Raw genomic sequence first — 26,930 nt, 5'->3', positions numbered from 1 at the left:
AGATACTGTCAGGTTTTACAGTAAAGTGTTCTGAGGCTAAGTGTGAAATTAGAGGCAATCCTTAATATGGTCTGGAAGGTGTTTCTCTTTGATAAATGGGTGTTGGTCAAAGAATACTCAGTGAATGTGAATAAAACCTGCTAGCTAACTGCTAGTTTTTGTTACAAGAGTAGATCTGTGAAACCCACAATGTTTAACTCAGTGCTACTGAAATCTGGAATAATCTGTGAAACTGGGGTAGCTTTATGGCGGCCATGAAAACAGTAATTGTTGTCTCCATTTCAAGTTTATTTTTGAATCTGAATTTGGACAATATGACTTTTTTGCTGTAAATGGACTTTATGTTTTCTCTTTTTAAACCACAAAGACTTGCTTCTATGTTAACTAGCAGTGACTGTGCCTTGCATCTTTCAGCCATATATCCAGAATAATGGAGGCAAAAATTGTGACTGTGATTGACATATGTGTGTTGTGGTACTGGTTTGTGCCGTTACAGTTCCAAGTCACGCACAGGCTCCGCTGCTTAAGCATAAGGACTTACAGTAACTACAAAATGAAAAATGTAGAAGTACAAAGTTCAAAAATGTAGCTTTTTAATTCTGATTAAAAATTTAATTCTGATTACTAATTTAATCACTTAACTCTCATAGCTACCATAGCACCCTGTAGGGACTAGAACTGAGAAAAATAAAGGTAATCACAAAAAATTAGAACTTTAATGTGCCCATTATGAAATTAGTGCCAGAACTCTTAAACACTTCCAGTTGTAGCAATGCCAGGCCACACATTTGTGACAGACCAAGTGATTCTCTTTATTTCTGTACAGCAGTTTTGCTTTTGTGCACAAATACGCTTGCACTTGCTCCTAGTACAGGTCAGCTTTGCCAGCCAGCCATTTTCCTCATGCACCTAGGAACCCTCTTTTCTGCAAGGCACACTTCCCTAGAGAACCTTCATTATATTGGTAATGCATTCTCATTTACCTGCCTCTGACTTATTTGAGTTTTATGGAGTGCTGCTGAGAGTGGCTTGGGTTAGTAGACTCTTGGCCTTTATGTGACAGGAGGAAGAAAAGCTCCTGACAGCCCGAAGTAGGCAGCCAGCTTTTCGCAGAAGGCACAGAAAAGGCCAGTGAAAGTGAAGGCATAAGAAAGTTCATCACACTTGACTGCATTAATAACCAGTTACGGAAAAGTAGCAGAGGAGCTGATAAATTAAAAACTCATGATGAAAAAGAAGTGGCAGAGACAGCTGCTGAGTAAGGTCTTGAAGCCCCAGCATGACTGATGCTGTCAGTAGTGTGACCTATGCAGTGTGCCAGTTTCAAACACAAGCAGCTGCTAAGGTTGTTGATTGAATATACAAATGTGTACCAGGGAGAGCATCCAACTTTTTGCTGTGTTGAGGTTTGGCCAAGCCTAAAACTTCCTGTAATTTTGCCAGAGCACATTTCTGTCCTCTGCTTGCCAGATCTAAGAAGGAAGGTATTTTGGAAGACTGGGACTTGAACTTAGGACTATCACTTTCATCACATTCAGAATGATTTTAAGAAAACCTTTGAGGCTTAGGAAACACATTAGGTTTGTGTTTGTGTTTTACTGGCACCCCTGCTATCTCTTTTTGTTTGTTTGTTTCAAGTACAGTTGTGGGAAACATTTTCTTTTCCTTTTATAAAAGGAAAGGGAGATGAACAAGGAGAGAATTACAGAATAGCCAAGAATGGGAGATGATGTGAAAATATATGAGGAAATTCTAGCAAATGGAGAAAAAGAAGGAAAGAATTGGAGGGAAAAAGGAAGGAATAGGATGAATTACTAAGAGATCAGGTTCAGTTGTCATTTACACAGTTATAAATCAGGAGAGAGTCAAGTACACTAAAATGATGTGCTCCTGCTCATTTGGGACCCTTGGATTTGTCACATGGATTTGTTCAGGTTTTTTCATTTCCCCTTTGGTCTTCCACTTCACTTTTAGTGTGAAATCTACACTTCAATCAGGGTTCAAATAAAAGTTTATTTTCTTAAAAGATACAGGCTGTGTTTTATGGAAAGGGAAAGAAGGGAAGGGAAAGAAGGGAAGGGAAGGGAAGGGAAGGGAAGGGAAGGGAAGGGAAGGGAAGGGAAGGGAAGGGAAGGGAAGGGAAGGGAAGGGAAGGGAAGGGAAGGGAAGGGAAGGGAAGGGAAGGGAAGGGAAGGGAAGGGAAGGGAAGGGAAGGGAAGGGAAGGGAAGGGAAGGGAAGGGAAGGGAAGGGAAGGGAAGGGAAGGGAAGGGAAGGGAAGGGAAGGGAAGGGAAGGGAAGGGAAGGGAAGGGAAGGGAAAGGTAGTTTAGGTGAGCAGATATTTCTGTGGACATTATGAATACAACTTTTTTTTATTCCTACCATCTACATTCTCCTATGAACATTTACTAAAACTAAGCTATTGACTCCAGGCCTCTTTCTATATCTTGTGCTTTTAGTTTCTTTGGAGATGCCTTCTACACAGAACAAAATGTGAAAGCCAAGTTACCGTTCCTTGCCATGATGCCACCATGCAAAGTCCCTTCTATCTAAAGCACAGATTTAAGCAAAAATGAGTTAGGGTGAGTGCAATAGGCACTCACCTGGGGAACAGCAAAGAGATCTTCTATACTGCCACTGTCTGGTCTGGAGCTCCTCGACTTCTGGGGCAAGTTAGGCACTGGCAGGACAAGGTACCGGGGGACACTGACACTGAGCTGCGGCTGCAGAGCAACAAACCTTTGTGTGTCCAGGCTGCCAGGTCTGCTAGGACCTAGTGACGACCACTCTCTGCCCTCATCAAATGAAGGGGAGCTGATGGCACCAGTATGGGGCCAGATTAGATCATCCTGTAAAGAGGCATAGAGACAGCCAAACGGCTGAGTGCAGGCTAGGTTACCTATGGACAGTAAAAGCTTGCCGCTGGTTTCTAGAAAGAAAAAATACAAAAGCTGTGCCTTTAGTAGCTATCAGGTGCTTCTCAGATGACACCTGGTGGACAAAGACTAAAGAGATGAAAGCAGCCTGCCTTCACAGTGCAGAACTGTACCATCCCTGCTCACATCTGCACTACCACACTTACTGCTGGTGTACCTACCAGGTGCCCTCCCTATTCTGCTTATCCCCCCGCAGAGTGCATTATTTCAGCGCCCCAGAATAAGCACACCATCCATGTACCTCTAATAGCTTTTTCTGGCACCTGCTTACACTTTTTTTTTCACATTCTGGCTGAATCCCTGAGTTGCTTTAATTCTGACCTGTGAGTCTGAAGCTAAACTAGCATGGAGACATTGTTTTCAGAAATAAAAATACAAGGAAAGCCCATGTTGTTTAGCAGCAACTGGCTGCTTTTATAGTCTAGGATACCGAGACAATTTGATGAATGCCTTCACAAGTGGATAGTTCTACTCATAGGGTTAAAGGCTTTGATTTCTTCTGATCATTAATTTACTGTTTCTGTTTTAAACTACTTCCCGTTTGCTTCTCTAACACTGGCTGTCTTCTGCTTGACACTTTACAACTGCCCTAATGAGTTCTTGTTGAGGACCCAGAGATAAGGCACCAAAAAAAAAAAAACCCATTCTGAGTTCACCTGGAGAGAAACATCTACTTAGGGAAGTCTTTCTTCTGGGGATCCACATCCCATGAATGGATGCTTATGCCTCCTGGTAAGACAGGTGGTTTCCTCAGGGATCTCATGGATGGGAGTACCACGTTACTGTGCAGTCCTTTTTCTCTATCTGGCTTGAAGGATTTCAGGAAAATGGGAGATACTGCTGAACCAATACTGAGAGATAATGCCTCTTCCATAAAGGTAAGTGGCTGTGACCAACTCTTTGATTGCTGGCATTGCGTCTTCCAAGTTAGCAGGGTTTTTTCTGTTATTTGGGCTTTATTGTTCTCTGTATACCCAGTTCCTTTGGATTTTAACAGCTTTATTTTTGTGCAAAATCCTGAAAGCTTTTATGAAGCAAAACACACACAGAACTCAGGGATTTGCTAACTTCAAACTAAGCTGAGCGTGGGAGAGGTGGGGATGTAATTACGCTACATAATTATCTAGCTCATTTCTTCTAGATCTAGATTACCTGTTTACAAGAAGTACAGGGAGGCCACCCAAGAGTTGTGGCATTGTATTTCATCTGGCTGGGACAGAGTTAACATTCCCCACTGCAGTCCACATGGAGCTGTGCTTTGTGTTTGTAGCTGGAACAGCGTTCATACCACTCCAGTGCTTGGGTGAGCAGTGCTTGCACAGGATCAGGGCTGTCTCTCCAACATCCCCCCCCAAAGACCAGTGGGCTGGAGGCAGGCAAGAGGTTGGGAGGGGACAGAGCAGGGACAGATGACCCAAAATGACCACAGGGATATTCCATATCATATGATGTCATGCTCAGCAATAGAAGCTAAGGGCGGGGGGCAGAGGAGCATTTGTTTTCAACTTGCTTGTCTTCTAAAGCAACTGCTACATGTACTGGGGCCCTACTTCCCAGGAACTGGCTGGACATGGCCTGTTGATGAGAGGTAGATAATAAATCTTTTTGCTTTCCTTTGTTTTTGAGCACGGCCTTGGCTTTTATTTATTAAACTGCCTTTATCTTGACCTATGAGTTTTTCATCTTATTCTCTCCCCCTGTCTTGCTGCAGAAAGGGAGTGAGAGTGGCCGGGTGGGCCACAGGCATATCCCGGCTAAGATGAGTCCTGCTCCATAAAGGGAATGAAGTAACATCCTGGCCCAGCTGAAAGGCAGGATTCATCTTTATACCAGCATCACAACTTCATGCCTGAACCCCCCGGTGCTTAGAGCCAGAATTAGCCAAGCCTAGCTCTGCTCCAATACCTGAAATACCTCTGCACATGGTTTCCAGGGAATGTCTGTAAAGTCCTCAGGATTCTGAGTAACTCACAAGCAAAGTGTGTGGCAAACAATAACGTAGATTGACCATCCAGAAATTGGTGATCTACTGAACAGTATCTGAATTACACTATGACCTGAACCACCTTGTTAAAATGCTTGCTGAAAACAGGTGCTTGCTGTGGAGCAATCCCTGACCAGTTATCAGTTTGCTGATCCTGGTAACAGAAACCTTGGAAGGGCTGACAGTCACCAAAGAAAAGCAAATACAAACACATTCTACAAAACACACTTTTTTCTCTTACATCCAATAGTAGAATGAGACAAAGACGACTTTGAAACACTGCTGAGGAGAGAATACTTTTACAAGCCATTTCAGGTAGTGATCTGTGAGAATAATCCACCTTAATTTATGCTGATGACTATTTTCAGGTTTTGAAATGTTCTCCTTTACTTGTTAATTCCTATTCAGCAAATACAAAGAGATCAAATGTAAGCACAGTCATAAAATATAAAGAGGAAAAATGTATCAGGAAAGTGCTCTTAAAAACATCAATTAGGCAATAAAATGTCTTCAGCTTAGGCCATTTGGTTAACATCTGTGAACACTTTTGTGTTCTGCAGCTGGGAAAACACCAGTTCGTAAAATCTCTTTAGCTATCAAACCCACTGCATGAATAGATTATTTCTATTCTGCAGAAATGTTAATTGGCAACTCATTAAAAGTTTGATTGATATATGTGAGTGAAAAACGGGATCTCGAGATCCCAAAAATGTATTGAATGATGTGAAACTATTTTCTGTCAGGATAAAGAGGATATATTCTGGTCTTTCTGAAGGAAGCAAGCAATACAAAACCTTAAAGCCCGATACAAATGAAACCAGAGCCAGTTATTGTGGCTCCCTAACCAGGCAGGTTATTGTGGTAGTTACAGTAGTTCAGGATAGGCTCATGAGCTCCAGAATGCCCTGTTGTTCTAATTACCATCTGGACTTTGGTCAGTCGTCTTCTGTAGTAAGCTATTGCTGCATTAGATGCACAAAAAAGAAGCAAGCGTGCTCTGTGAGTTAAGAAAGAGGAAAAAAAGCAAATCGTATATGCAAGACGGTTAATCAGTCACAGCCCAATTACAACCATACTCAGCTCTTCCCAATGAACGCCAGCCACTGAGAGAAGAGCAGGACAGAGTGCTGCCATGCATTTGACAGATCGCCACATACAGGAACGGGGCGCGGCCCGCAGCTCAGGCCAGCGCTGCCCGCCGGCCCTTCAGCACACCGCTCCGACCGGACACAGCTTGCGTCGCCCAGCCTACGGCCCCAGCTCTTCGGGACAGCCCGGGGGGCTCAAACAGCACGGGAGGACGGCCTGGGGCCTTGTCTCCTCCAAACGCCCACCACCCCGAGCGCAGGCCCGCAGAGGGCCGTGGCGGCTGCGGCCACTCTGGGCAGCACCTTCCCCCTCCGAGGCGGCGGCGCGTCCCTCACACGCACCGCCTGGCTCGGACAACCCGGGGCAGACCCTCCGCCTACGCACCCCGCCTTCTCTCTGTCGAAACCCCGGCGATTTGGGGAGCCTTGCGGCGCCGACACGCCGGGCGCGGCGCAGGCCGCCCCTCGGCGACGGCGGGGCGGGGCGGGCGGCAGCGGCGGCCGCCGCCAAGATGGCTGCTCTGGCGACGGCCCTGGCTGCGGCGGCCGCCGGGCAGCAACAGGTAAAGGCCGAGCCGCCGGCCCGAGGAGCCCCTCTCTGCGGGGCGGCGGGGGAGCGCCAGCCTCACGCAAGGTGCAGGGGTAAACGCTAAAAAGAAACCCGTAGGCAGCAAGTGCGGGCTCGCCGGGCTGGCCTCCAAATGGTAGCCTCGTAACCTGAACAGGCGGTTTCAGAACCTGTGTTCCTAGCAGCAGCAGCAGCAGCTGTGTTGAGGATGGTCAGGGTTGCTATTCATAGGGTTTGGCCATTTGCCAGGGAGATTTCAGAAATTAAGCTAGTGGTTTTCTTGAACAAGGCGAAAGGGGGGATGATCTGCCTTGTGTAGATTGCATGCTTATGGTCAGGTAGGTAGTTACCCTGACTTGCCAGAGACTGACAGCCATGCGAGGCAGGGCAGGTGACTTGATTTAGTACTGCACTGTGGTGAGCAGCCTCCGTTAAATCAAGCTGATGTTGCGGTCTTTCCATTTTTCCGTTGAAGAACGCGTTTTTGTATGCGGTCATCAGCTTGCCATCGCTCATCACTCCAGTTTTATACCCGTGTGACTTCAAATTAGTTGAGTTGCGCCAGTATAAAACTAAAGTGATGCCGTTACTCTGCACTGTGGTGTTGTCTGCTTAAAAATAACCAATGAGCATTTAAAAACTACATAACTGTTTTTGAATAATGTTTGATTTTGTTATGTACAGAATGACAGCTGTTCCAGTACTGCAGGTGCTGGTCGACAGTTTCAGAACTGGAAGATGAAAGCTGAACAAGCTAAGAAAGTTGAATTCATAAGAACTGCAGAAAAGCTAAAAACTCAGTAAGTTAAACGCTTCATCATAAGTATATTTTCATTATCATAAGTATATTTTCATGCTCTTCTGGAGGTAACATAAGGTTCAAGGTAAGAATTTATGGTAATGAAACCTTTAGGCTAAGATTTCCTTTTCAGGAGCTCAGGCAGGTTATTGTGGTAGTTACAGTAGTTCAGGATAGGCTCATGAGCTCCAGAATGCCCTGTTGTTCTAATTACCATTTGGACTTTGGTCAGTCATCTTCTGTAGTAACCTGTTGCTGCATTAGATGCACAAAAAAGAAAGTGCGTGTGGCATAATTGAGTACTCCGTTTTCCTACTTAGCTCTGCTTACCCTTTGAAGGACCTAAAGCCCTTAAGACATACCAACAAAAGGGGAATTGCAGCAGCATTACAACCGCTTCCTCAGTGAAGGTTGAAAGCACTTCATCTTAGAATATCTAGGCCACTGCTTTGGAAAATGGGGGGTTCAGGACAGCTCAGGCACAGAAGTGATTTAAATCTGTTTCCCCACATCTTGAGTGAGGGCTGTAACAACTACACTGGCAGCTGGAGGTACAGGGAAGTTTCTTCTTATGGCAGATCTTTATGAATGAGGAAGAGCTGACGTAGCCACCTGGCTGAAGGAGAGGTTTGTAGTTGTGAATCCTGAATGAACAGTGACACTGAAGTCTCACAGCAGTGTTTTACGCTATCTGACTGAATTGGCTCCTCGTTGGTTATTCTGGATCCTGGATTATGGCTCAAAAATTGACTGCTGGGTAATGTAGATGTTCCCAAGCAGCTTCAAGGCATGCCATTTAACTACTGCACATTGTCTGTCTGTAGTTGTTGCACTGTGAAGAATTCTAGTGCACTGTGTGGGGAGATTCGGTACTTGGGATCTGGTCTGTGAATTCCAGTGGACGGCAAAGCATTTAAACTGTGAACCGTACAAAGCATTTAAACTGCACCCGTATAGAGGCTTGAACCATACAGCAGCAATGGTCTGCTGAAGAATCAAGCTGCTGCTGAGAGACAGAGTTTCTTGGGCTGCTGGTAGTGTTGCTTAATGCTGGGAATCCTACCGGATGTTTCTGTAGTGTGTGGCACCAGTGTTCTGCTGTTCTGATCTCTAATGTGGTGGCACCAAACTTCACAGATGCGCTCAGGACTGCAGTATCTGCAGTCCTTTTGCACATGCTGTTCTGTAGGTCAGACCCTAGTATACTGCTTGGTTGTAGTAAGGCAAAGGACATTGCACTCTTGAGTTGTATGCTAAAGCTTCTGACCTTAGTAAGACAGCAAAAGTCACCTGTAGCTCTCTGTACTATACATAAAGCAGAGTCAGTAAGGTAGCAGCTTGAATATCTTAAGTTATTTAAATGCTAATGAACATGAATTTGAATCTTCAGTTGCAGTAGTACTATTACTAGTGTTAAGGCTGAGGAAATGTACTTGTTTTGTCTGTGCTGGGGCTCCATCTATGTGTGCAACTGCATTAACACAGCCTGTCTCTGTCCCAGTGCTTTCCAATGAAACTACTCATAAGGCTCCCCAGTAGCATACAGATAAAATTTCAGGCCATTTCAGCATGTTAACCAGTGCCTGTCAGCGAGGTAATTTCCTTATTAACTTCTTTCTCTTGTTCAAATTGTTGGGTTACTTTGTTGTGTAGTCTTATAACTGCAGAAAGTTTGTCCTTGAAAACAGCAGTAGGAACAAACCAGTGTTTTGAGTAAAATCTAAGACAGTCCTGTTGACACAGCCTCAGCTGGATACTAACCTTGGAGAATCATGGGGCTTTGTGAAGTATTTGTGTCTTACTTAGTGTGGCAACCTTTTTTCCCAGGATTGCAAATATAGAAAAAGACAAAAATGGACATCTTTACAATAAGAAGAGTGATTTCAGGGTAGAATACAGCATACTAGAAGAACTGGAACATAGCATGACTGACAGCAGGAAAACTGAAAGTAAGTGGGGTTTTATTTGGGGTTTTCATTTGCCTTTTTTTTTTTTATACTCTGTTTAAATGTTAAATGTAAAAAACCTACTAATAATCAGTAGTGCAGAGAGATTAGTTCAGGTGGAAGGTAGACGCTGATAAAAGTATGGTATTTCACCATGTGTACTGCTTATAGTAGTAAGACTTGAACAATTCACTTGCAAAATTCAGAAGCATAAACATTTTGGGCCTTCTGTGCTGTTCTCTTTTAATCTGGAATGTAGCAGATACCACTCACAACAACTTTGGTGGAAAGTTACTGTTTTAGAAACTTGGAATCAATTTTGTGTGTGTATTGCAAAATCTAATGTAGTCTAGCTAAGGTACAATAAATATATACTTACTGCAGCATAAGTTTTCACATGTGGATTGGTGCCTTTAAATATGCTTTTAAACAGTTCTGTGTTTGCATTTTTCAAATTAGTGGGTAATGAATATTTGTAGTTTAAATAGTGCTGTGAGATGGTACACAGTCCGTCCTACAGTATCTGTTCCACTTACAGACTAATGAAAGACTTCAGGAAAAAAAGTGACTCCCTGGTCTGAGTGCTTAGATTCTTTCAAAAGTAATCAAATAAATCATGCTATGCCCTCTGATATAAAAGATAAAAACAAAGTTGGTTGAAGAATCATAGAATCATAAAATGCTTTGGGTTGGAATGGACCTTTAGAGGTCATCTAGCCCAGCCCCCCTGCAGTGAACAGGGACAGCTTCAACTAGATCAGGTTGCTCAGAGCCCCATCCAACCTGACCTTGAATGTTTCTAGGGATGGGGCCTCCACTGCCTCTCTGGGCAACCTGTTCCACTGCTTCACCACCTTCATTGTAAAAAATTTCTACCTTATATCCAGTCTAAATCTATTCTTCTTTAGTTTAAATCCATTATTCCTTGTCCTGTCACAACAGGCCTTGCTAGAAAGATTGCCCCCATCCTTCCTATAGGCCCCCTTTAAGTACTGAAAGGCCACACTAAGGTCTCCCCACAGCCTTCTCTTCTACAGGCTGAACAACCCAAGGACATGTAGACACAACTAAAAATACACTTACCTTACAAATTTTTATGTGTTTTAATGTGCATCTTTTAATTACGGAAACTTACCATATCCTTTACATCTTGCAGTCCTTAAGAAATGTAAGTATTTCCAAGGAATAACTAAACTAAAAAGTTCAGAAAATTTTCCAGGCGTAAGAGGGGAGCATGGAAGTATGGATGGAGATACTGTTGTGAGATAACAGAGGACAGAGATGAGAGGTGTGAGGCACTACATGCGAGATCTGGGGGAGTGTTAGATTACGATCTTTTAGGGTGTGTACTAGAACCCCCAAACTTCCCATTTACTATGTTCAGGTCTTTCAGCATGATCTATGTGCTTTTTACACTTTCTGTGGTCTCAGAAGGAACTGGTAGGGTCGTATCTTAGCTACATTTGTTACGTTTAGGTCTTGGGACTCTGTTATTCCTTCCTTAAACCAAATCTTTTAGGATAGAAGATACAGCTCCTTAGTACCTGATGTATCCAGAACGTCATCGTCATCAGTATTGTGTTTATGGATTCATGAGGAGGCAAGCGGTAACAAAGCAATTAACTGCATGAATGCTTGGAGTACAGGAAAGCATTGATCCTACTTTAGTTAACATAGCAAATAAATAAATCTCGCTGAAGTAGTACATTCACATACACTTTCCAAATTTGGTTTCTCTTCATTGCTGAGTGTTTTGAGGCCTAGGTCAGAGTCTCCCTCAAAATTCTAGAGCAGGTGTCATCTGCATAGGCAATATTATCTAAACTCTGGTTACCTGATAAAAGGTTTGGGGAAAAAAATCCCAACCCAGGTTTCATCTAGATTATGACTATACTGGTGACCTCTTTAGAAATATGAGCTACTAAGTTTAAAATCTGTTAACACTGTGTGGGGAGATACCTGGCCCGTGCAGTCAGCTACATGCAGTTACAGTCGTGTTAAAATGCTTAGTATTATGGCAGTTTCTTACGATCAAGCAGAATTTGTGTCCCTGCTTAGATGAAATCCCCAGTTTACTTTGGACACTTCATTGCTCTTGTTCTTGTATTGAATTTAATGCACAAAGAAGCTGTTGGAACTATCAGCACCTCATTTTGTTTAACAGAAGCTAAAATCCTGCAGCAGCTATCAAAAATACAAAATAACGTGAAGAGACTTCAGCAACAATTAAAAGATGTGAAGCCTACACCAGCATGTAAGTTGTGATGACGGATTTAAAAACATTTTCCTCTATAGACAGGTTTCTTGCATAGTTGGGCTTGTGATTCTCCTGCAGACTTGGGATACTCCTTCTCCAGTCTGTCTGCTTTTCCAGGAGTCTGGGGAGGGAAGAATGCAGAAATGTGAGAAATGGTGAAAGATTGTGTAGTTCTGTGTGGAAACAGAGAAACTTACTCTGTCTTAGAAGTGGTGTGGGTGTGTTTCTTCAGGCTGTTGAAAGCCAGGTATTTTCTATATGTAACTCTTTGCCTTATCTAAAATAAAGTTAGTATTCTAGTGCCGTTTAGATATAGCTCCTTTTCATCTGGTAAGAGGCCACAGAGTAGGGTCTACAGGGAACTCATTTCTAGCCATCCACATGGCTTGAAGTGTAAGTTGGAATATTCCGTGGAAAATGCTGAAACATGTTCAGTTTGGATGTTTTGAAACTTTTGGGAAATAGGTACTGAAAGAACCATTCTTCTGTGATACTCTACTACCTCATGTGGAGCTCAGGTTGAAGCCCTCCTACTAGCTGAGGGTCTTCTGATGCCAGATAAAATGCATCTCATTTAATTTATTCAGTGTTTATTCTATAAAAAATGCATTATCTTCTTAAGCTGTCAGCAGAGATACCAAGAACTAACAAGGCATTGAAGCTGAACTAAGAGTTTTAGATGACATAACTGTTCAGTTTCTTATTTTTTAAAGCCAGGTTAATTGAACTATGTGTTCAATATGTGTCCACAGAGATATTGTGCTGGTTTAAAACAGATTCTAAAGCTTTTTTCTACCATTGAAAAATAGATCTTCTCTAGACAGCTGTCTTACCGCCTTTTTCCATATCAGGACTACTGACAGCATGCTGACAGTACAGGATAAAGTCTTACTTTTATGTTTCTTTGTCAGCTTTGTAAAAGTAGTGACCTGTAGGTTAAATAGGATTGCTGCAGCCTGGTATAAACCAAAGATTTGAGTGTGCTTCTTAAGTCACTAACTGCATTGTTACAAAAAACAAAAGTGGAAACTCTTTAGGATAAGGCTGTCTTACTCTGTGATTCAGTTGAAGGTTACTCAGAATGAGACTTGTTTAATGGAAATAAACGTTTATACTGGGATTTGCATCCACTTAGCTAAATCACTGTGAAATCATGCCTTTTGAACAAATGAGAGTCTGTCTTTTAAGGCTGTTTGAGATGGAAATGCATGCTTTTTTGTACACTGAAATTAAAGTGTCCCAGAAGTCTCTGCAAGTGCCTACATTTCTGGAAAGTGCTAAATTACTGGTAAATACTGTAGACTACTTAAGTGATATGCTCTTTTCTTCTTTTCCTTTTTAGTTGTTGACAAGCTCAAGGAAATGATGGAAGAAGTTGAAAATGCAATCAATGCTTTTAAAGAGGAACAGAGGCAAATGTATGTTTATACATGCCTCAGCTACAAGAAAAAGTGCTTTCATAAGACACAATGAAAACTTTGCATTAATCAAGTAAACTGTTCTTTTGATTTACTCTTTTTCTAGTGATTCCTGTGGTATGTAAATCAAAACCCAGGCCATCGGCATTAGAATCTTGATAAACAGCCTTTTAGAGAGGCTGTTTATATAGCTATTGCAGTGACCCAATGTAACAATGATTTGCCTATGACAAGGCTTTTCAGAGAAAGGCTGCAGAAGAGATTAGATTGTGGGGGTTTTGTTGTTGCTATTGTTTTGGTTTTTAAGTGGGTGGGGTTTTTTTCCTCCTCTTTCTCTTTACTGGTGTCAGGAGGGAATTGAATTAGTTGTTTGAGTGCCATAAATGTGTGCTCTCACTAAAACTTAATTCTGATTGTGTAGTGCTTTATTTTGGGATCATTACAACCGTGCTGTCATCTGTGTTACCATTTCAGTTCTTAATCTTTGAAGAATAGCTTTTGCGTGGCATTGAACAATTCCAAAATTCATTTTCAGTGAATGAACAATGAATCCTGGATATTTTTTCTTACATTTCAGTGTTTGTTCTCTTTTCAGATATGAACAGCTTTTGAAGGAGGAAAAAACTGCCATTAATGAGCTCAGTGTCTTTGAGAGAAAAGTGGAACTGTGGGCGTTAGGCAGCTCAACAACAGAAAAAGTTTTGAAATTACCATCAGCCAGGGTCCTAGTTGGTAAAACACTGGAAAATCATCTACCTGAAGAAGTAGTAGAGTTTGAAAGATTTCTTCAGCAAACAGGAGGGTGGCAAGGAGGCTGGGATGATTATGATCATCAGAATTTTCTAAAAGTATGGACAAAACACAAAGGAAGGCTGTCTTATGTGGATGAAGCCCTTGAGTGTCTCTGTGGAAGAACAAAAGAAGATATTGAACAGCATGACAAATGGTATCAAGAATTTCTAATCTTACACAAAAGAAAGAAAGAGGTAAAATAACCCCTCTAAGGCTTTTGTAGCTTTAAGAAAAAGTACTTATTTTTTTAAATGTGTGCATTTCTTACTTTCGTATTTGTGTCTCTGGTGGTAGTGCTAGGTGGATTTCTGTTGTAGTTGATGGTATATAACTGAAGTCTATAGCGTCCTCAACTTGCCAAAAATACTTGTCTTAAAAAATTAGCAATAAGCATAGACCTAACAACACACTGACGTGGGCTGTGTATTGCCAAAGTATATTACAAATGCTTTTGATAGAAGTGGTCCAGCAAGTTAGATGCCAGTCCCAGTACAGTAAGTGATCCTATCTGAAATTGCAGTTCTTATTACATCTGTCCCTAAGAATACCTGTCTCACTGTATAGGCAATATGCCTCTGTGACACTGATACAGAGAACTATGATCCCTTCAAGAACTCTCTGAGTAACAAAAGATACACTGACATAAAAACTGAATTATAAAATAATAGTTGGAATTGTTAATTTGAAGAAAAAAATTAAGACCTGAAATATGTTTGCATAAAAAAAAAGCCTATTACATCAACATTCATAACTACTACAAGGTAATACAAATGCCGTAACTTAAATAAATTTAGGAGGCATGTATTAAAACTATGTGTGTGATCCTGTCACGAATGCAGGTCTGTGAATCCTGCTGATTATGTCAGTTCACTATGAATGAGTGACTTACACAGTTTGCTTTAGTAAAAGAATTTACTTGTAGCGAATTGCAGAATTTGATTATAATATTTTTAATGGCACTCAATCACCAATGGTTAATAAAGTGATTAGACAAAATTGATGAAAACAGTGACTTAGTTACAGATTCGAAGATGGCAAGGTTCACTCTGTTACTACATAGAAGCACATAAAAGAGAATTAAATCACAATGAGTTAAAATGATTCATAAAAGGATTACATATATATGGAATAAAGGCAAGGGGTGGGGGGGCCTCCCGTTGAGTCACGAGGTTTAGACTAGACCCCCTTGCTTTCTAAACTCCTTCTCAGAGAGGAGCCTAGGTGCGGCTAGGTCTAGTCTTAACTGTTGACCAAGTCTGAGACTTATATGGATAAGGATAATGTGTATATATATTCATATATGTATATGTAGTACATAGGAAAAGTGTATAAAGGAAATTGGATTATATGAGAGAGAGAGAGAAATCATATGTAGGGGATATGGAAACCGTCCCGTTGAGTCACGAGGTTCGGAATGGACCCCCTTGCTTTCTAAACTCCTTCTCAGAGAGGAGCCTAGGTGCGGCTGGGCCCACTCTTAGTCTCAGACTTGGTCAACGGTTTAGGAGAGTAATGCTATAGGAATAGTACAGCAATATATAAAACTATTTTTAAAATTAAATCATACATCTACAAAACTACTTAAATTGATTCATGCATGCACACTTACAACTATAAATGCATATATGAAAATAGTATACCTGTTAAAAATTCCCCTCGAGTTTAGTGAAATACTCACGTCTAATGCCTTGGCATTTCTGAACGGGCAAGAGCAGAGCCTCGAGGAGTGAAGAATATCAGCAGCCCAGGCTCTGTTGTCGATCTCCGGCAATGGAGTTCCGGTGGCAGCAGACTTTCGGAATCTGCTAGTTTTCGCTGACTCTGAGAGACATTTTGATCAGAGGGAGATGCTGGTGCGGCCCGCGGCGGTCTGGGAGAGCTCAAAGGGCCTCACTTAGGACTGCTGTTTATAGGATTGTGAGATGATTGACTTTAATCACCAGTAAATTTCCATCCAAGCCACAATTCGGGTCGGCTTGTTGCTGGAATTCCAGCAGTGATGATACCACCCTGTTTCAAGGCTGTCTGGGGTCGCTGTTTGTTCTCGTTCCCCTCGTTAGCCGAAATATGAATCTTGATAAGAACAGAGCTGCTCTCTGCTCCAGCCATGTAGGAGTTTCTGGTACAATTAAGGGGCGCTTAACGGACCAGCTCGCTACACAAAAGCTGCGGCCTGGAATTCCTGAGATTGTAAAGCGGCCGAAGTAAAGGTGAAAAACAGAACAGAAAAACCGGGGGGGGGGGGGGGGGGGGGATGTACCACCACAATCCACCCCGTGACTAAAGCCAATCCATCTCACCCACAGAGTGGCGGTGTGGTCGCCTCTTGCCTCTGTGCCTATAAACATATCAATGCCATGTTCCAATTATGATTTTTGAGGGAAATTTTTGTTTGGTCTACTAAATTAGTAAATTTGATTAAACAGTTTCATATATGCGAGGAGGTATTGGTAACAATGTTAGTTGTCTATCTGTTTTCCACACTTTAGCGTATAAGACTACATTCAATAGCAAACTTAATACAGTAAAAATAAGTAAAATTATAGTAGGGTGTAATAGTTGATTCAGAATCCCTGTTGCCGTTGGTGACCATCCGAATAGGGTATTCCACCAGTGATGTTCCCCGTCTTTTCTGACCTGTTCTAGAATGCAATGTATCCTTTCTGTGTCGTGATGGATAGTAATCAGAGTCTTTTGTCCATTGATCTGAATTCTTTTTAGCAGTCTATCCAGGTTGCTGTGCTGCAACAGTTTTTTCACCAGTGTGAGATTCATTCCGATGAGGGTAGGTGATAAGTTTTGATACAGCATATAGTTAGATTGTAGCAATTGATGGGTTAAAGCAGGAGCTGAATAGTTAGTCACATCCTGTGATGTGGATAAAATTACAGATACAAGTATTCGAGTGGTTGTATATATCTATAGTGATGTCATCTACAGATACAGAGTCACAGAGGGTTCTCATACAAATGCATCCCTGTCCAGTGTATGTAAGTACGGTTTCGGGGGCCTGATTGGGATGTATTTCAAAATGACAGACACTCTGTTCGGTGTCGAGACAAATGTCTTGGGCCTTAATAGTATTACTTTCACAAATAAACCCCTGTTGTTCTCGTACAACACATGCATCGACATCAGTAATTTGCCACTTATTCTCAGTTTGTCGGGCCCATACTCTGTGTTTTAAGGGGTAAAGTACAGCTCTGTTGTAGTTTAATCCCAGCGCAATGATTGGGTAGATGGTGTATACCGAAGCATTGCGTATTGTCAGTATGAAAGCTGTGGCTTTACTGTTGGTGGGGTTGTAGGTAAAATTGATTAGACGCCACCAGGATTGGAAGTCTCATTCAAACTGGGTTGCATTATCCCAGATTATCTTTCGAATCTTGGTAGGTAAGGTTCCCTCCTCACCTTCTCTTATAATTGTTGTTACAGTAGATTGTATCCACCGTTGGGCCTGAATACAACTAAGAGCGAGGGAGAGATTGGTTTGAGCTGCGCCTAGTGCATCCATGATTAGTTGGTGATCCTTTTCATTAATTCTTTCCCACTCAGGCAATATGCCACCTGTGAGCCATTGATTAGTACCTAGCGTGGACAGAGAAGACTGTAAGGGGTGTTCTGATTTGCTCAAATCATTCGCTGTTGTGCTTAATTTATTCATGAGAATTTCAGCATCTATATTATTCAAGACTCCCAATCCTGCCCCTATAATACTTGTTACATCTCTCTTTATTTGCTTTGGGGATGTGAGGGTTTGTTTATGTAACCACATTAACCATCCTGTATAGGACGTATGTAAGAATGGTGAGCAGGTAGGCTTAATTGTAGAGATATTGGTCTGCATGAGGAGTTCCACCTGTTTAAGGGACCATGATGGGTTAAATAATATTCATTGTTGTCCAGTACTTTTGATCACATACGGTCCAATTGCAGAAATTTGTGGGGATAGTGATTTTCTATCCATCCCAATAGGGGCAGGTGTTATTGTACTAGGTTCAGTAATGCTTATTTTGAATCTAAAGGATAGCCCTATGTTATAGTGAGCCCACAGGCAGACTACAAGAACAGGCTGTGTTAGAGTAAAATTGTACCAACAGTCCAGGTTTTCAGCGGCACAAAGTTTTACAACCTTTCCTGTTGGGTTTGATGTGATGTGGGACACAGAGATCTGAGATGCCTTTTCATGGGCAGACCCATTGACCATCCGGCATCCTATTTTGATTTCATCCCCTTTCATCCCCCGCAGTCGAGGAATTTTACCGACAGCGTCGTCTTCCTCCCAGCTCCATTCATTTTCTAAGTATACCTTGGTTCCATGCATTACCACAACGGAAAGGTTTAAATTCCCCGTATCAGAGTGTATTCCCATACTTCCGGTATACTTAACATGAGCTCGAGACCATGGCCACTCTGTTGTTCCTTGACCACAGGTGGAGAGGAGTGACGTTGCCAGGGTTTGGAATAGTAACTTGAATATGACATTTCGGTTTGTCATCCCAGGAAGGGAAAGCTGCAAGAGAGGGAGAAAAGAGAAGAAAACTGTTTCAGCGGGGAGAGTCCGAACGAGTTACCCCTTTATGATACTGGATAAATCCACCTAGTGGTAATTCTGTGTTTTGTACCACTGTTATCAATAGCTTCCCAGGCCAGTGTACCCCGAGGTTTAGTCAGAGCCATAGGTACATTTCCAATTTGTGGTAAATTAACCATGATTGGTTGACCGGGTTGAAATGTTATTGAGTATTTTCTTCCTTCAGCAGAGGGAATATTAGGCTTAGTCTCAGCAAAGAATGCTCGACTCACTGGGCTTCCGGTGGGTCCATATCGGTTATTTAATTGGTGAATTATTTTATAGAGTTGAGTATCCCACCGTGCCTTGCAAGGTTCAAGGCTTCTTTTTAATAAGCCATTAATTCTTTCTACTATACCGTTTGATTGGGGGTAATATGGGGTGTGAAATACCCATTGAATTCCTTCCTGTTTTGCCCATTCCTGTACTTCCTTGCATGAAAAGTGTGAACCATCATCACTTTGGATAGTGTCAAGAGTAGGTAGACTTGAGAACCAAGATGATAATCTTTGTATTGTGTTCTGTCCATCAGCTGTTCGACACTTAGTTGCCATGAGCAAGCCAGAGATGACTACTACTCCTGTGAGAATATAACGATATCCTGCAGAAAGTTTAAGTGGTCCAATATAATCAATCTGCCAGGTAGACCATAAAGGTTTTCCTTGTTTGATATGTAAGGGGGGTGCTTTGGCAGGGTAATGTGCGCGTAGTTTTAATTTGCATTGGGGGCATTCCGTGAGAATGGCTTTGCAGGTTTTCCTGTCTAGAGGTCAGCCTTTGCTTTGTGCAGCAAAGTGCCTCTGCACCTGTGTGGCCTAGTTTTTGATGTAGCCACTCTCCTAGAGAGTACCACTCAGAATTTTAGGAGCTTTCTATTTCTCTCTCTCTAATCTTTGCCAATTCATCTACCCTTTTGTTCCAATTTGTAGCTGGGTTTTTATTTTTAGCGTAGGCCTTTACCAATCCCATCTTAAATGGAGATTTTCTGGCTATATCTAATTATAATTGCCAGTCCTGGGTTCTCCAAACCGGGGATCTGTTTACTTCCCAGTTTAGGGATTCCCATTGACAGAGCCACTGGGTGGCACCAGCCTACACAGCATAAGCATCTACATATATCACCTTTGTTCCATTTTGTGCTGCTAATACGACTGCCCTTAATTCCCCTACTTGTGCACTACCTTCACCCTCTTCTATTACTTGTTTGCCTGTGGTGATTTCTAATGCAACAGCCCTATACTGCCATTTATCATTTATTCTTTTTGCTGAGGCATCAGTAAACCCAATGTTTTCTGTTGGTGTTCCCTCCATGAGTGGAGGTGCATCTGAAATCGGTGAGGGCTTAAAAGGTTGCTGTAATGCTAATGGGTCTGCATTTATTGGCATTTGTAATTTGGAGATCTTAGTATGTCCTTCAGTTAATTCCATTTCCTCTGCAATTCCTGTCAAGTAGGCATACCACTTCCTGACTGTAGGTTTTTGTGCTATTCCTTCGGGGGCGGGGGGGGGGGGGGGGGGGGGGCAGTTCCCTTTAGAATTGCTCCTAGTAAATTAAATGGGCCTCTTGTTTGTATAGATTGGTTTTGGTGTATTTTTTCAGCTTGTTTTACTGCTCGGACTAAGGATAAAAATCCTTTCTCCCACTCAGAATATCTCTGTTCTGTTTCTTTAAATGCGGTTGAGCTGAATAATAAAGGTCTTCTTGGTCCGTCTGGACCAGTTTGGTATAGATTACAGTAAGTACCATGCTCAGCAAAGCCCCATTCTGCTATAAAAGGGTCATGGGGGTGTACAGGTCCCAGTGATTGGTATGTTTTTAATTCCTGTATTAGAGTTTTAACTGCCTCTTCATGTTCTAGATTCCCGTTCCATGGTTTTCCCTTTCGTAAGAGTGAATAGAGTGGGCGAGCAATGCTAGAAAATCCAGGTACATGTTTCCTCCAGTATCCTAAAGTACCCATGAGTTGCTGTAATTCTTTCCTAGATTGGGGTATTTGTGATTGCTCTATTTTATTTAGAGTGTCTGGTGGGATTGTGGCACTACCTGCAATCCACCAGGTACCTAAAAACTTTACCTCTTTGCTTGGTTTCTGACATTTCTCAGGTGGGATCTCAACTTCTGCTTTACGTAATGCTTGCCATACTGCAGCTGCTGCTTGTCCTACCTCCTCAGGGGAATTCCCCCCAATTAGAATATCATCATCGGTATGGTTTCACATCCTGAGGAAGTGTGACTGTAACAGTTCAGCAAGTGCAGTATGAGCAATTGTAGGTGAGTGTACCCCTGAGGAAGTCTGTTAAAGGTATATTGTATGCCTTCCCAGGTAAAGGCAAATTTCTCTTTATCTTCCTCCTGTAAGGGAACCATGAAGAACATATCTTTTACATCTAGTGCTGTCATCCATGGGTGTGCAGCTGCTTGTAATCTAGCTGTTAAGGTGGCAATATTAGGGACTGCAGATGTTAGTGGAGCCGTATTGGCATTCAAACGCCCATAATCAATTGTCAGACGCCATCTCTCGTCTGGTTTTCGTACTGGCCAGACTGGTGAATTATATGGGGAGTGGGTTCTGGAGATAATTTGTCGGTTTTTAAGTCAGTTATGACTTTAGAAATTTCATCTCGTGCTATAGCAGAGATCGGATATTGTGGTACATTAGTAATTTTTGAATCAGGGAGGATAGGGGCTGCATGGAGTAAGTGCACTGTAACTCCCGATTTTTATCAGGGTTACGATTAATATTTGAACCAAAAGACCATATACTGCCGTCCAGAAGGCCCCAGATTCGGCTGTTCAAAATATCAAAGCCTAAAATATTTTTGTTGTGATCTTTTACTGCAAAGTGTGTAGATAACATGCATTTCTCGCCTGGGAGCCATAAATTAACTTTTGCAGTTTGACAAATAGCACTTGCTCCAGTTACTCCTGTTATCTTAACCCTTTGCCGTCCGGGTCGTATACCCAGCTTCTCGGCATCATGTTGAGTCAATATTGAAATTTGTGCTCCTGTGTCTATTAAGAATTTTATTAACTGTCGTCGAGAACCAACTGGGATTAAGATATATGGGCCATTATTATCTATCCACTGATAGGAATTTACTTGCCGGACAGACAGACCCAATTGTTGCCCGGGTGCTACTCATTTTTTGCTTCTGGATTTTGGGAGAGGAAAGGGTTATCATCCTCCTCCGTAATGGGTGGTGGTAACTGAGTGTTGGATGTAATCTCCCCCTTGCTATGTCTTTGGACAACATGAATTAGATCTTGGATAACGCTGGCAGGCTGTCTCTGAATCACAGTTCTCGGGATGCCTAATGTCAATGCTTGGTTATATAGTTCTCTCCATCTCTGAGTTTTAGGCCGATAATTAATGGGTTTCGACCCTGAGAAACTATTTGGGGGTGTATGTTCAATTCGTCTGATGTTACGATCAACATTTTCCTTTTCAATAGGTTGGTTTATCCATCCTACCTCTCGCCCATGTTTTACAGTGTCATGCATTAGTATTGCCCAGGTGGGGAGATCTCTGCACATTAAGGCCCCTTCTTGTCCGTCAGCAACCTCCCTCATGTCCAATAAGGCATTGAACTCTGCATTCCCCCTTATTTCATCTCGCTTTGCGATAAGGTAGGATTTGAGCATAGTGGGGGCTCCCTTTATTAGGGGCTTTAGTATCTCATCATTCACGACTGCTGATGTAGGACTGTCAAGAATGCCATGATCATACATGGCCTGGATACAGGCAGCTTTTGTAATAGCTGTGGAGAGTTCATTTAGGGACTTAACAGGTATTACCAGAGGCTCTCCTCTTTCCCATGCTTCAATTCCTCCGGCCCAGTATGCCACTCTGCTGGTTATCGAATGAGGATCATTTGAAGGCATGGGGCTAGCATTTAAGAAGGCACCAGGGCCCCAATATACACTGGCTTCATTGCCGTTTAGTAAAATTCTGTCCCCTCCAGATAAACATACTCTCCATAAATACTCAGTTTCAGTTTCGCCTGGTTTATGGCCATAGCGTTCTTGTAAATTAGCCATTTGGATTGGATCAAATGGGGTTATTGTCCAGGTACGATTTCCTACTCCACCCCGAGGCCCAGTAGTTTCTTCTGTTTTAATAATGGGCCTAGCTACATATGTAGGGGGATTTGGAGGAGGTAAGGAATCATCTTTCCCTGTATCGTTATTGTCAAGGTCACCCCAGATGTTTCCATCCCATTCTTCAGGGATGTTTTCTAATTTGTGCAATGTCGAGGGAATCAGGGGCTTGCATGAGCATCATCTCAACCTTTTCTGCCAATTTTTGTTTTTCCTCCTTTTCTTTCTGCAGCTGTTTCTGTAATTGTTCAATTTGTAGAGACAGTATTAATTCAGCTGCCTTCCTTCCTGCTATTTCTTCCTTTAAATCCTGCTCCCTTCTCTTAAATCCTTTTTTGTCTTTGCAGGCAGCTTCTAGGCAAGTGCCTAGCATTTTACAGATAATTCCTTTTCCTTTACCATTTTTAATATTCCCTCTGGCCACTTTTAGCTGGTTTTCCACTGCTTTCCAATTATCCCAGTTATCAAGAGCCCATTCGTCTGAGAATTTAGGACTTGGACTTATTCCATGCACCTTTAAGTAATCAGTGACACTGCTTGCCATCCTGCTGACTACGCCAAATTGTCACGAATGCAGGTCTGTGAATCCTGCTGATTATGTCAGTTCACTATGAATGAGTGACTTTACACAGTTTGATTTAGTAAAAGTTAGAATTTACTTGTAGCGAATTGCAGAATTTGATTATAATATTTTCAATGGCACTCAATCACCAATGGTTAATAAAGTGATTAGACAAAATTGATGAAAACAGTGACTTAGTTACAGATTCGAAGATGGCAAGGTTCACTCTATTACTACATAGAAGCACATAAAAGAGAATTAAATCACAATGAGTTAAAATGATTCATAAAAGGATTACATAAAAGTAAAGGCAAGGGGTGGGGGGCCTCCCGTTGAGTCACAAGGTTTAGACTAGACCCCCTTGCTTTCTAAACTCCTTCTCAGAGAGGAGCCTAGGTGCGGCTAGGTCTAGTCTTAGTCTCAGACTTGGTCAACGGTTTATATAGATAAGGATAATGTATATATATGCATATATGTATATCTAGTACATAGGAAAAGCATATAAAGGAAATTGGATTATATGAGAGAGAGAGAGAAATCATATGTAGGGGATATGGAAACCGTCCCGTTGAGTCACGAGGTTCGGAATGGACCCCCTTGCTTTCTAAACTCCTTCTCAGAGAGGAGCCTAGGTGCGGCTGGGCCCACTCTTAGTCTCAGACTTGGTCAACGGTTTAGGAGAGTAATGCTATAGGAATAGTACAGCAATATATAAAACTATTTTTAAAATTAAATCATACATCTACAAAACTACTTAAATTGATTCATGCATGCACACTTACAACTATAAATGCATATATGAAAATAGTATACCTGTTAAAAATTCCCCTCGAGTTTAGTGAAATACTCACGTCTAATGCCTTGGCATTTCTGAACGGGCAAGAGCAGAGCCTCGAGGAGTGAAGAATATCAGCAGCCCAGGCTCTGTTGTCGATCTCCGGCAATGGAGTGCTGGTGGCAGCAGACTTTCAGAATCTGCTAGTTTTCGCTGACTCTGAGAGACATTTTGATCAGAGGGAGATGCTGGTGCGGCCCGCGGCGGTCTGGGAGAGCTCAAAGGGCCTCACTTAGGACTGCCGTTTATAGGATTGTGAGATGATTGACTTTAATCACCAGTAAATTTCCATCCAAGCCACAATTCGGGTCGGCTTGTTGCTGGAATTCCAGCAGTGATGATACCACCCTGTTTCAAGGCTGTCTGGGGTAGCTGTTTGTTCTCGTTCCCCTCGTTAGCCGAAATATGAATCTTGATAAGAACAGAGCTGCTCTCTGCTCCAGCCATGTAGGAGTTTCTGGTACAATTAAGGGGAGCTTAACGGACCAGCTCGCTACACAAAAGCTGCGGCCTGGAATTCCTGAGATTGTAAAGCGGCCGAAGTAAAGGTGAAAAACAGAACAGAAAAACGGGGGGGGGAGGGATCTGTACCACCACAGATCCATAAAATATAAAAAAGAATTGTGAGAAAGCAGATGTAGGTGCTTTTTTGTCTTAAGTTTTGCCTTTAGTAGACTTTTAATTCCTGTCTGCAGTTTGTGTCCTTGGAGCCTATGTGTTCATCAGACTGAATCAATGGGAATGTGTGAAATTTTCATGAAAAACTTACCTGTTTTTCCCTGCTGTTCTCTTGCAGTCAATTAAGAAGTGGAAAGAAAAGCAGCAGGAAGAAAAAAAACGAAACTTGAAGGAGAAAGAGAAATCGGAAAAAATGCTGAAGGAAGAATGGCTACAGCGTGAAGCAGCTCAGAAGCAAAAAGCAGAAGAAGAAAGAAAAAGACAACAAGCAGCAATTGAAGCATGGAAGAAACAGAAGGCAATAGCATTTGCAATGGAACAAGCATCGCAACTTAAACTAGAAGATGAGAAGGAGAAAAAGCAACAAAAAGAACGCCAGCGCCAATGCCACATGAAGTTACTGTTGGAAAAGTATACCTTTCAGAAGAAAGAAAAGGAGGAACTTGAAAAACTTGAAAAGGAGAAGAGAGAGGAAGCTGAAAAGGAGGAAAGGAAGAGAATTGCTGCAGAAAAAATTCCTAAGTTTCAGGAGCGTGTGCGTAATTACATCTCCATTTATGCATGTTGTTTTAAATTCAGCTACTTCCTCCTGTAATATAATCTGTTCAACACTTTTAAAAATCCTTAATACCCAAATTTCATTAATTTAAGTCTATTTTTGATTCACAACGAATAACAGCATCTGTTACATACAGGAAACAGTATGAAACTTTATTTTAGACAAAGATGTTGCTTTTCCTCAATATATAAATTCTACAGGATTATTCAAGCCCATGTTTCTTTCTACGTATAGAAGTGGTTTAACTTACTTCAGTGTGAAAATGTTTGGGAAAAACAGCTTAGGCTGTGTTGGTCTCCATGCTATAGAAAATGTCAAAAGGTCTGATTGTTCTATGCAGGTATGAAATAAAAAAAGAGGTTGAAGATTCTGCAGGTTTCAGTAGCTGTAAGGTCAAGTTAGATCCCGTCTCAATCTAGATCTGATTACTGGGAACCGATGATATTGTCAGCATTCACACTAGCGTTCATTTTTATAAACAGAGATTAAACTACTACAATCCGGCTTGTTCCAGTACTGTGTAACTGTAATTTGTCTGTGCAGAACAAGCTGTAACAAGTAGCTACCCAGTGTAACTTCATTCTGTACTATGACAAAACAATTTAAAAAAAAAATTAACTGTGAAAAGGCTCCGTATATGTTTTGATACAATTTGGTTTACTTCCAAAGGAAAGTTTGCTTTTCTGTTGGTTACATGTTTCAGGATCTGCATAAACTGGAGCTAAGGATTGTACAAAAACAAGCTAAAGAAGCAGAGAAACAAGAAAAAGAAAAAAGGTTGGCAAAGTTAAGAGAGAAGGTAACTTCCCCCCCTTTTTTTTTTAATCTGAGGTGTGTGCAGTCTGGTTGTTGAAAAAACCTTTTTCCTCATTGCTCTGAGAAGCAATTATTTTTACTTACCTAAATGGTTGATAAAGGGGAAAAAATTAAATGAAAAGTCATGCTCATTATCAGGAGACAAAAATGCAGCAGGCACAGTTGTTCTAGTGTTTAAAAAAAAAAAAAAGAGGAAGAAAAAAAGGCAAGAGAATGCATTTATCTCCCAGCAGTATTCTGGGTAAAGCCTATAGCTCATACAAATGAGATGAAATATGGGTGGTGTTTTTTATTTCTTAAATGGTTTTCTACCATCAGTTCACTAAGTAGGCTGGCTTCTAGAAGAGTTTTGGGAATGCTGTCTGGGTTCTTAGAGTTTAACCTTTTAAATTATTAAAATTCAATGAGAGCAAGCCGTTGTTGCCCCTCTTACCGGTCTCATGTTTTTGACATTTCCTGTGATAGTGCAGAGGGAAAAGTCTCTTTCTGACTAGCCACCTATATTTTATTTATTCTGCACCTATTCATATGATGAAGACCTAATGAGTGTATGTAACTCACTCTGCGATCAACGAAAAAGACCAATGTTTTGTATGTTTGCTTCACTCTGAGGTTGAGATTCGCGTAACCAGAGACCGGTCCAGGCTGTACAGACCTACCAAGGGCTGGGAGGAACGCATGAAAGAGATCGCACCGACAGCTTCAGAACCACTTTTACGCGTTCCCCACAGGTAAGGAGAAGAACGATGGACACGTAGCTTGACAGAAGCACAGTCATCTATGAGTACTATTGACAGAGGTATTGTACTATTGTACTATTGACAGAAGTACAGTCATCTATGAGTACTATTGACAGAAGTATTGTACTATTGTACTATTGAGAGAAGTACAGTCATCTATGAGTACTATTGACAGAAGTATTGTACTATTGAGAGAAGAAGTACAGTATCTATACATCCTATGAAAAAGGCTTTTTTTCCTTGTTTTTAGAGCCATCCCAGCCTGGAGACAAGGCTTGTAG

At 41.7% G+C, this 26,930-nt stretch overlaps 1 protein-coding gene and 1 pseudogene across 1 annotated transcript; one reads left to right on the top strand and one right to left on the bottom strand.

Moving 5' to 3' along the window:
* Positions 1-245: 245 nt before the first annotated feature.
* Positions 246-26,930, top strand: CCDC112 (coiled-coil domain containing 112). Its single transcript, XM_075726972.1, has 11 exons — positions 246-269; positions 6,520-6,570; positions 7,260-7,375; positions 9,202-9,323; positions 11,485-11,574; positions 12,920-12,995; positions 13,591-13,981; positions 24,653-25,069; positions 25,797-25,892; positions 26,522-26,640; positions 26,900-26,930. Exons 1-11 carry the CDS (start codon positions 246-248, stop codon positions 26,928-26,930), a joined length of 1,533 nt encoding a protein of 510 aa, XP_075583087.1.
* Positions 16,206-18,159, bottom strand: LOC142596634 (uncharacterized; annotated as a pseudogene).

The sequence above is a fragment of the Pelecanus crispus genome, chromosome Z (genome assembly GCF_030463565.1).
Source record: "Pelecanus crispus isolate bPelCri1 chromosome Z, bPelCri1.pri, whole genome shotgun sequence".
In the NCBI taxonomy this organism is placed as follows: domain Eukaryota; kingdom Metazoa; phylum Chordata; class Aves; order Pelecaniformes; family Pelecanidae; genus Pelecanus; species Pelecanus crispus.
This window is presented reverse-complemented; position numbering and strand designations above follow the sequence as displayed.

What these genes read in the sequence shown, in the direction of transcription:
- CCDC112 (XM_075726972.1), top strand. Translation starts at nt 246, where the DNA reads ATGGCGGCCATGAAAACAGTAATT. An exon ending in TTCCTAAGTTTCAGGAGCGT is followed by an intron (nt 25,070 to 25,796) that starts GTGCGTAATTAC and finishes TACATGTTTCAG; the next exon opens with GATCTGCATAAACTGGAGCT. An exon ending in CTTTTACGCGTTCCCCACAG is followed by an intron (nt 26,641 to 26,899) that starts GTAAGGAGAAGA and finishes CCTTGTTTTTAG; the next exon opens with AGCCATCCCAGCCTGGAGAC.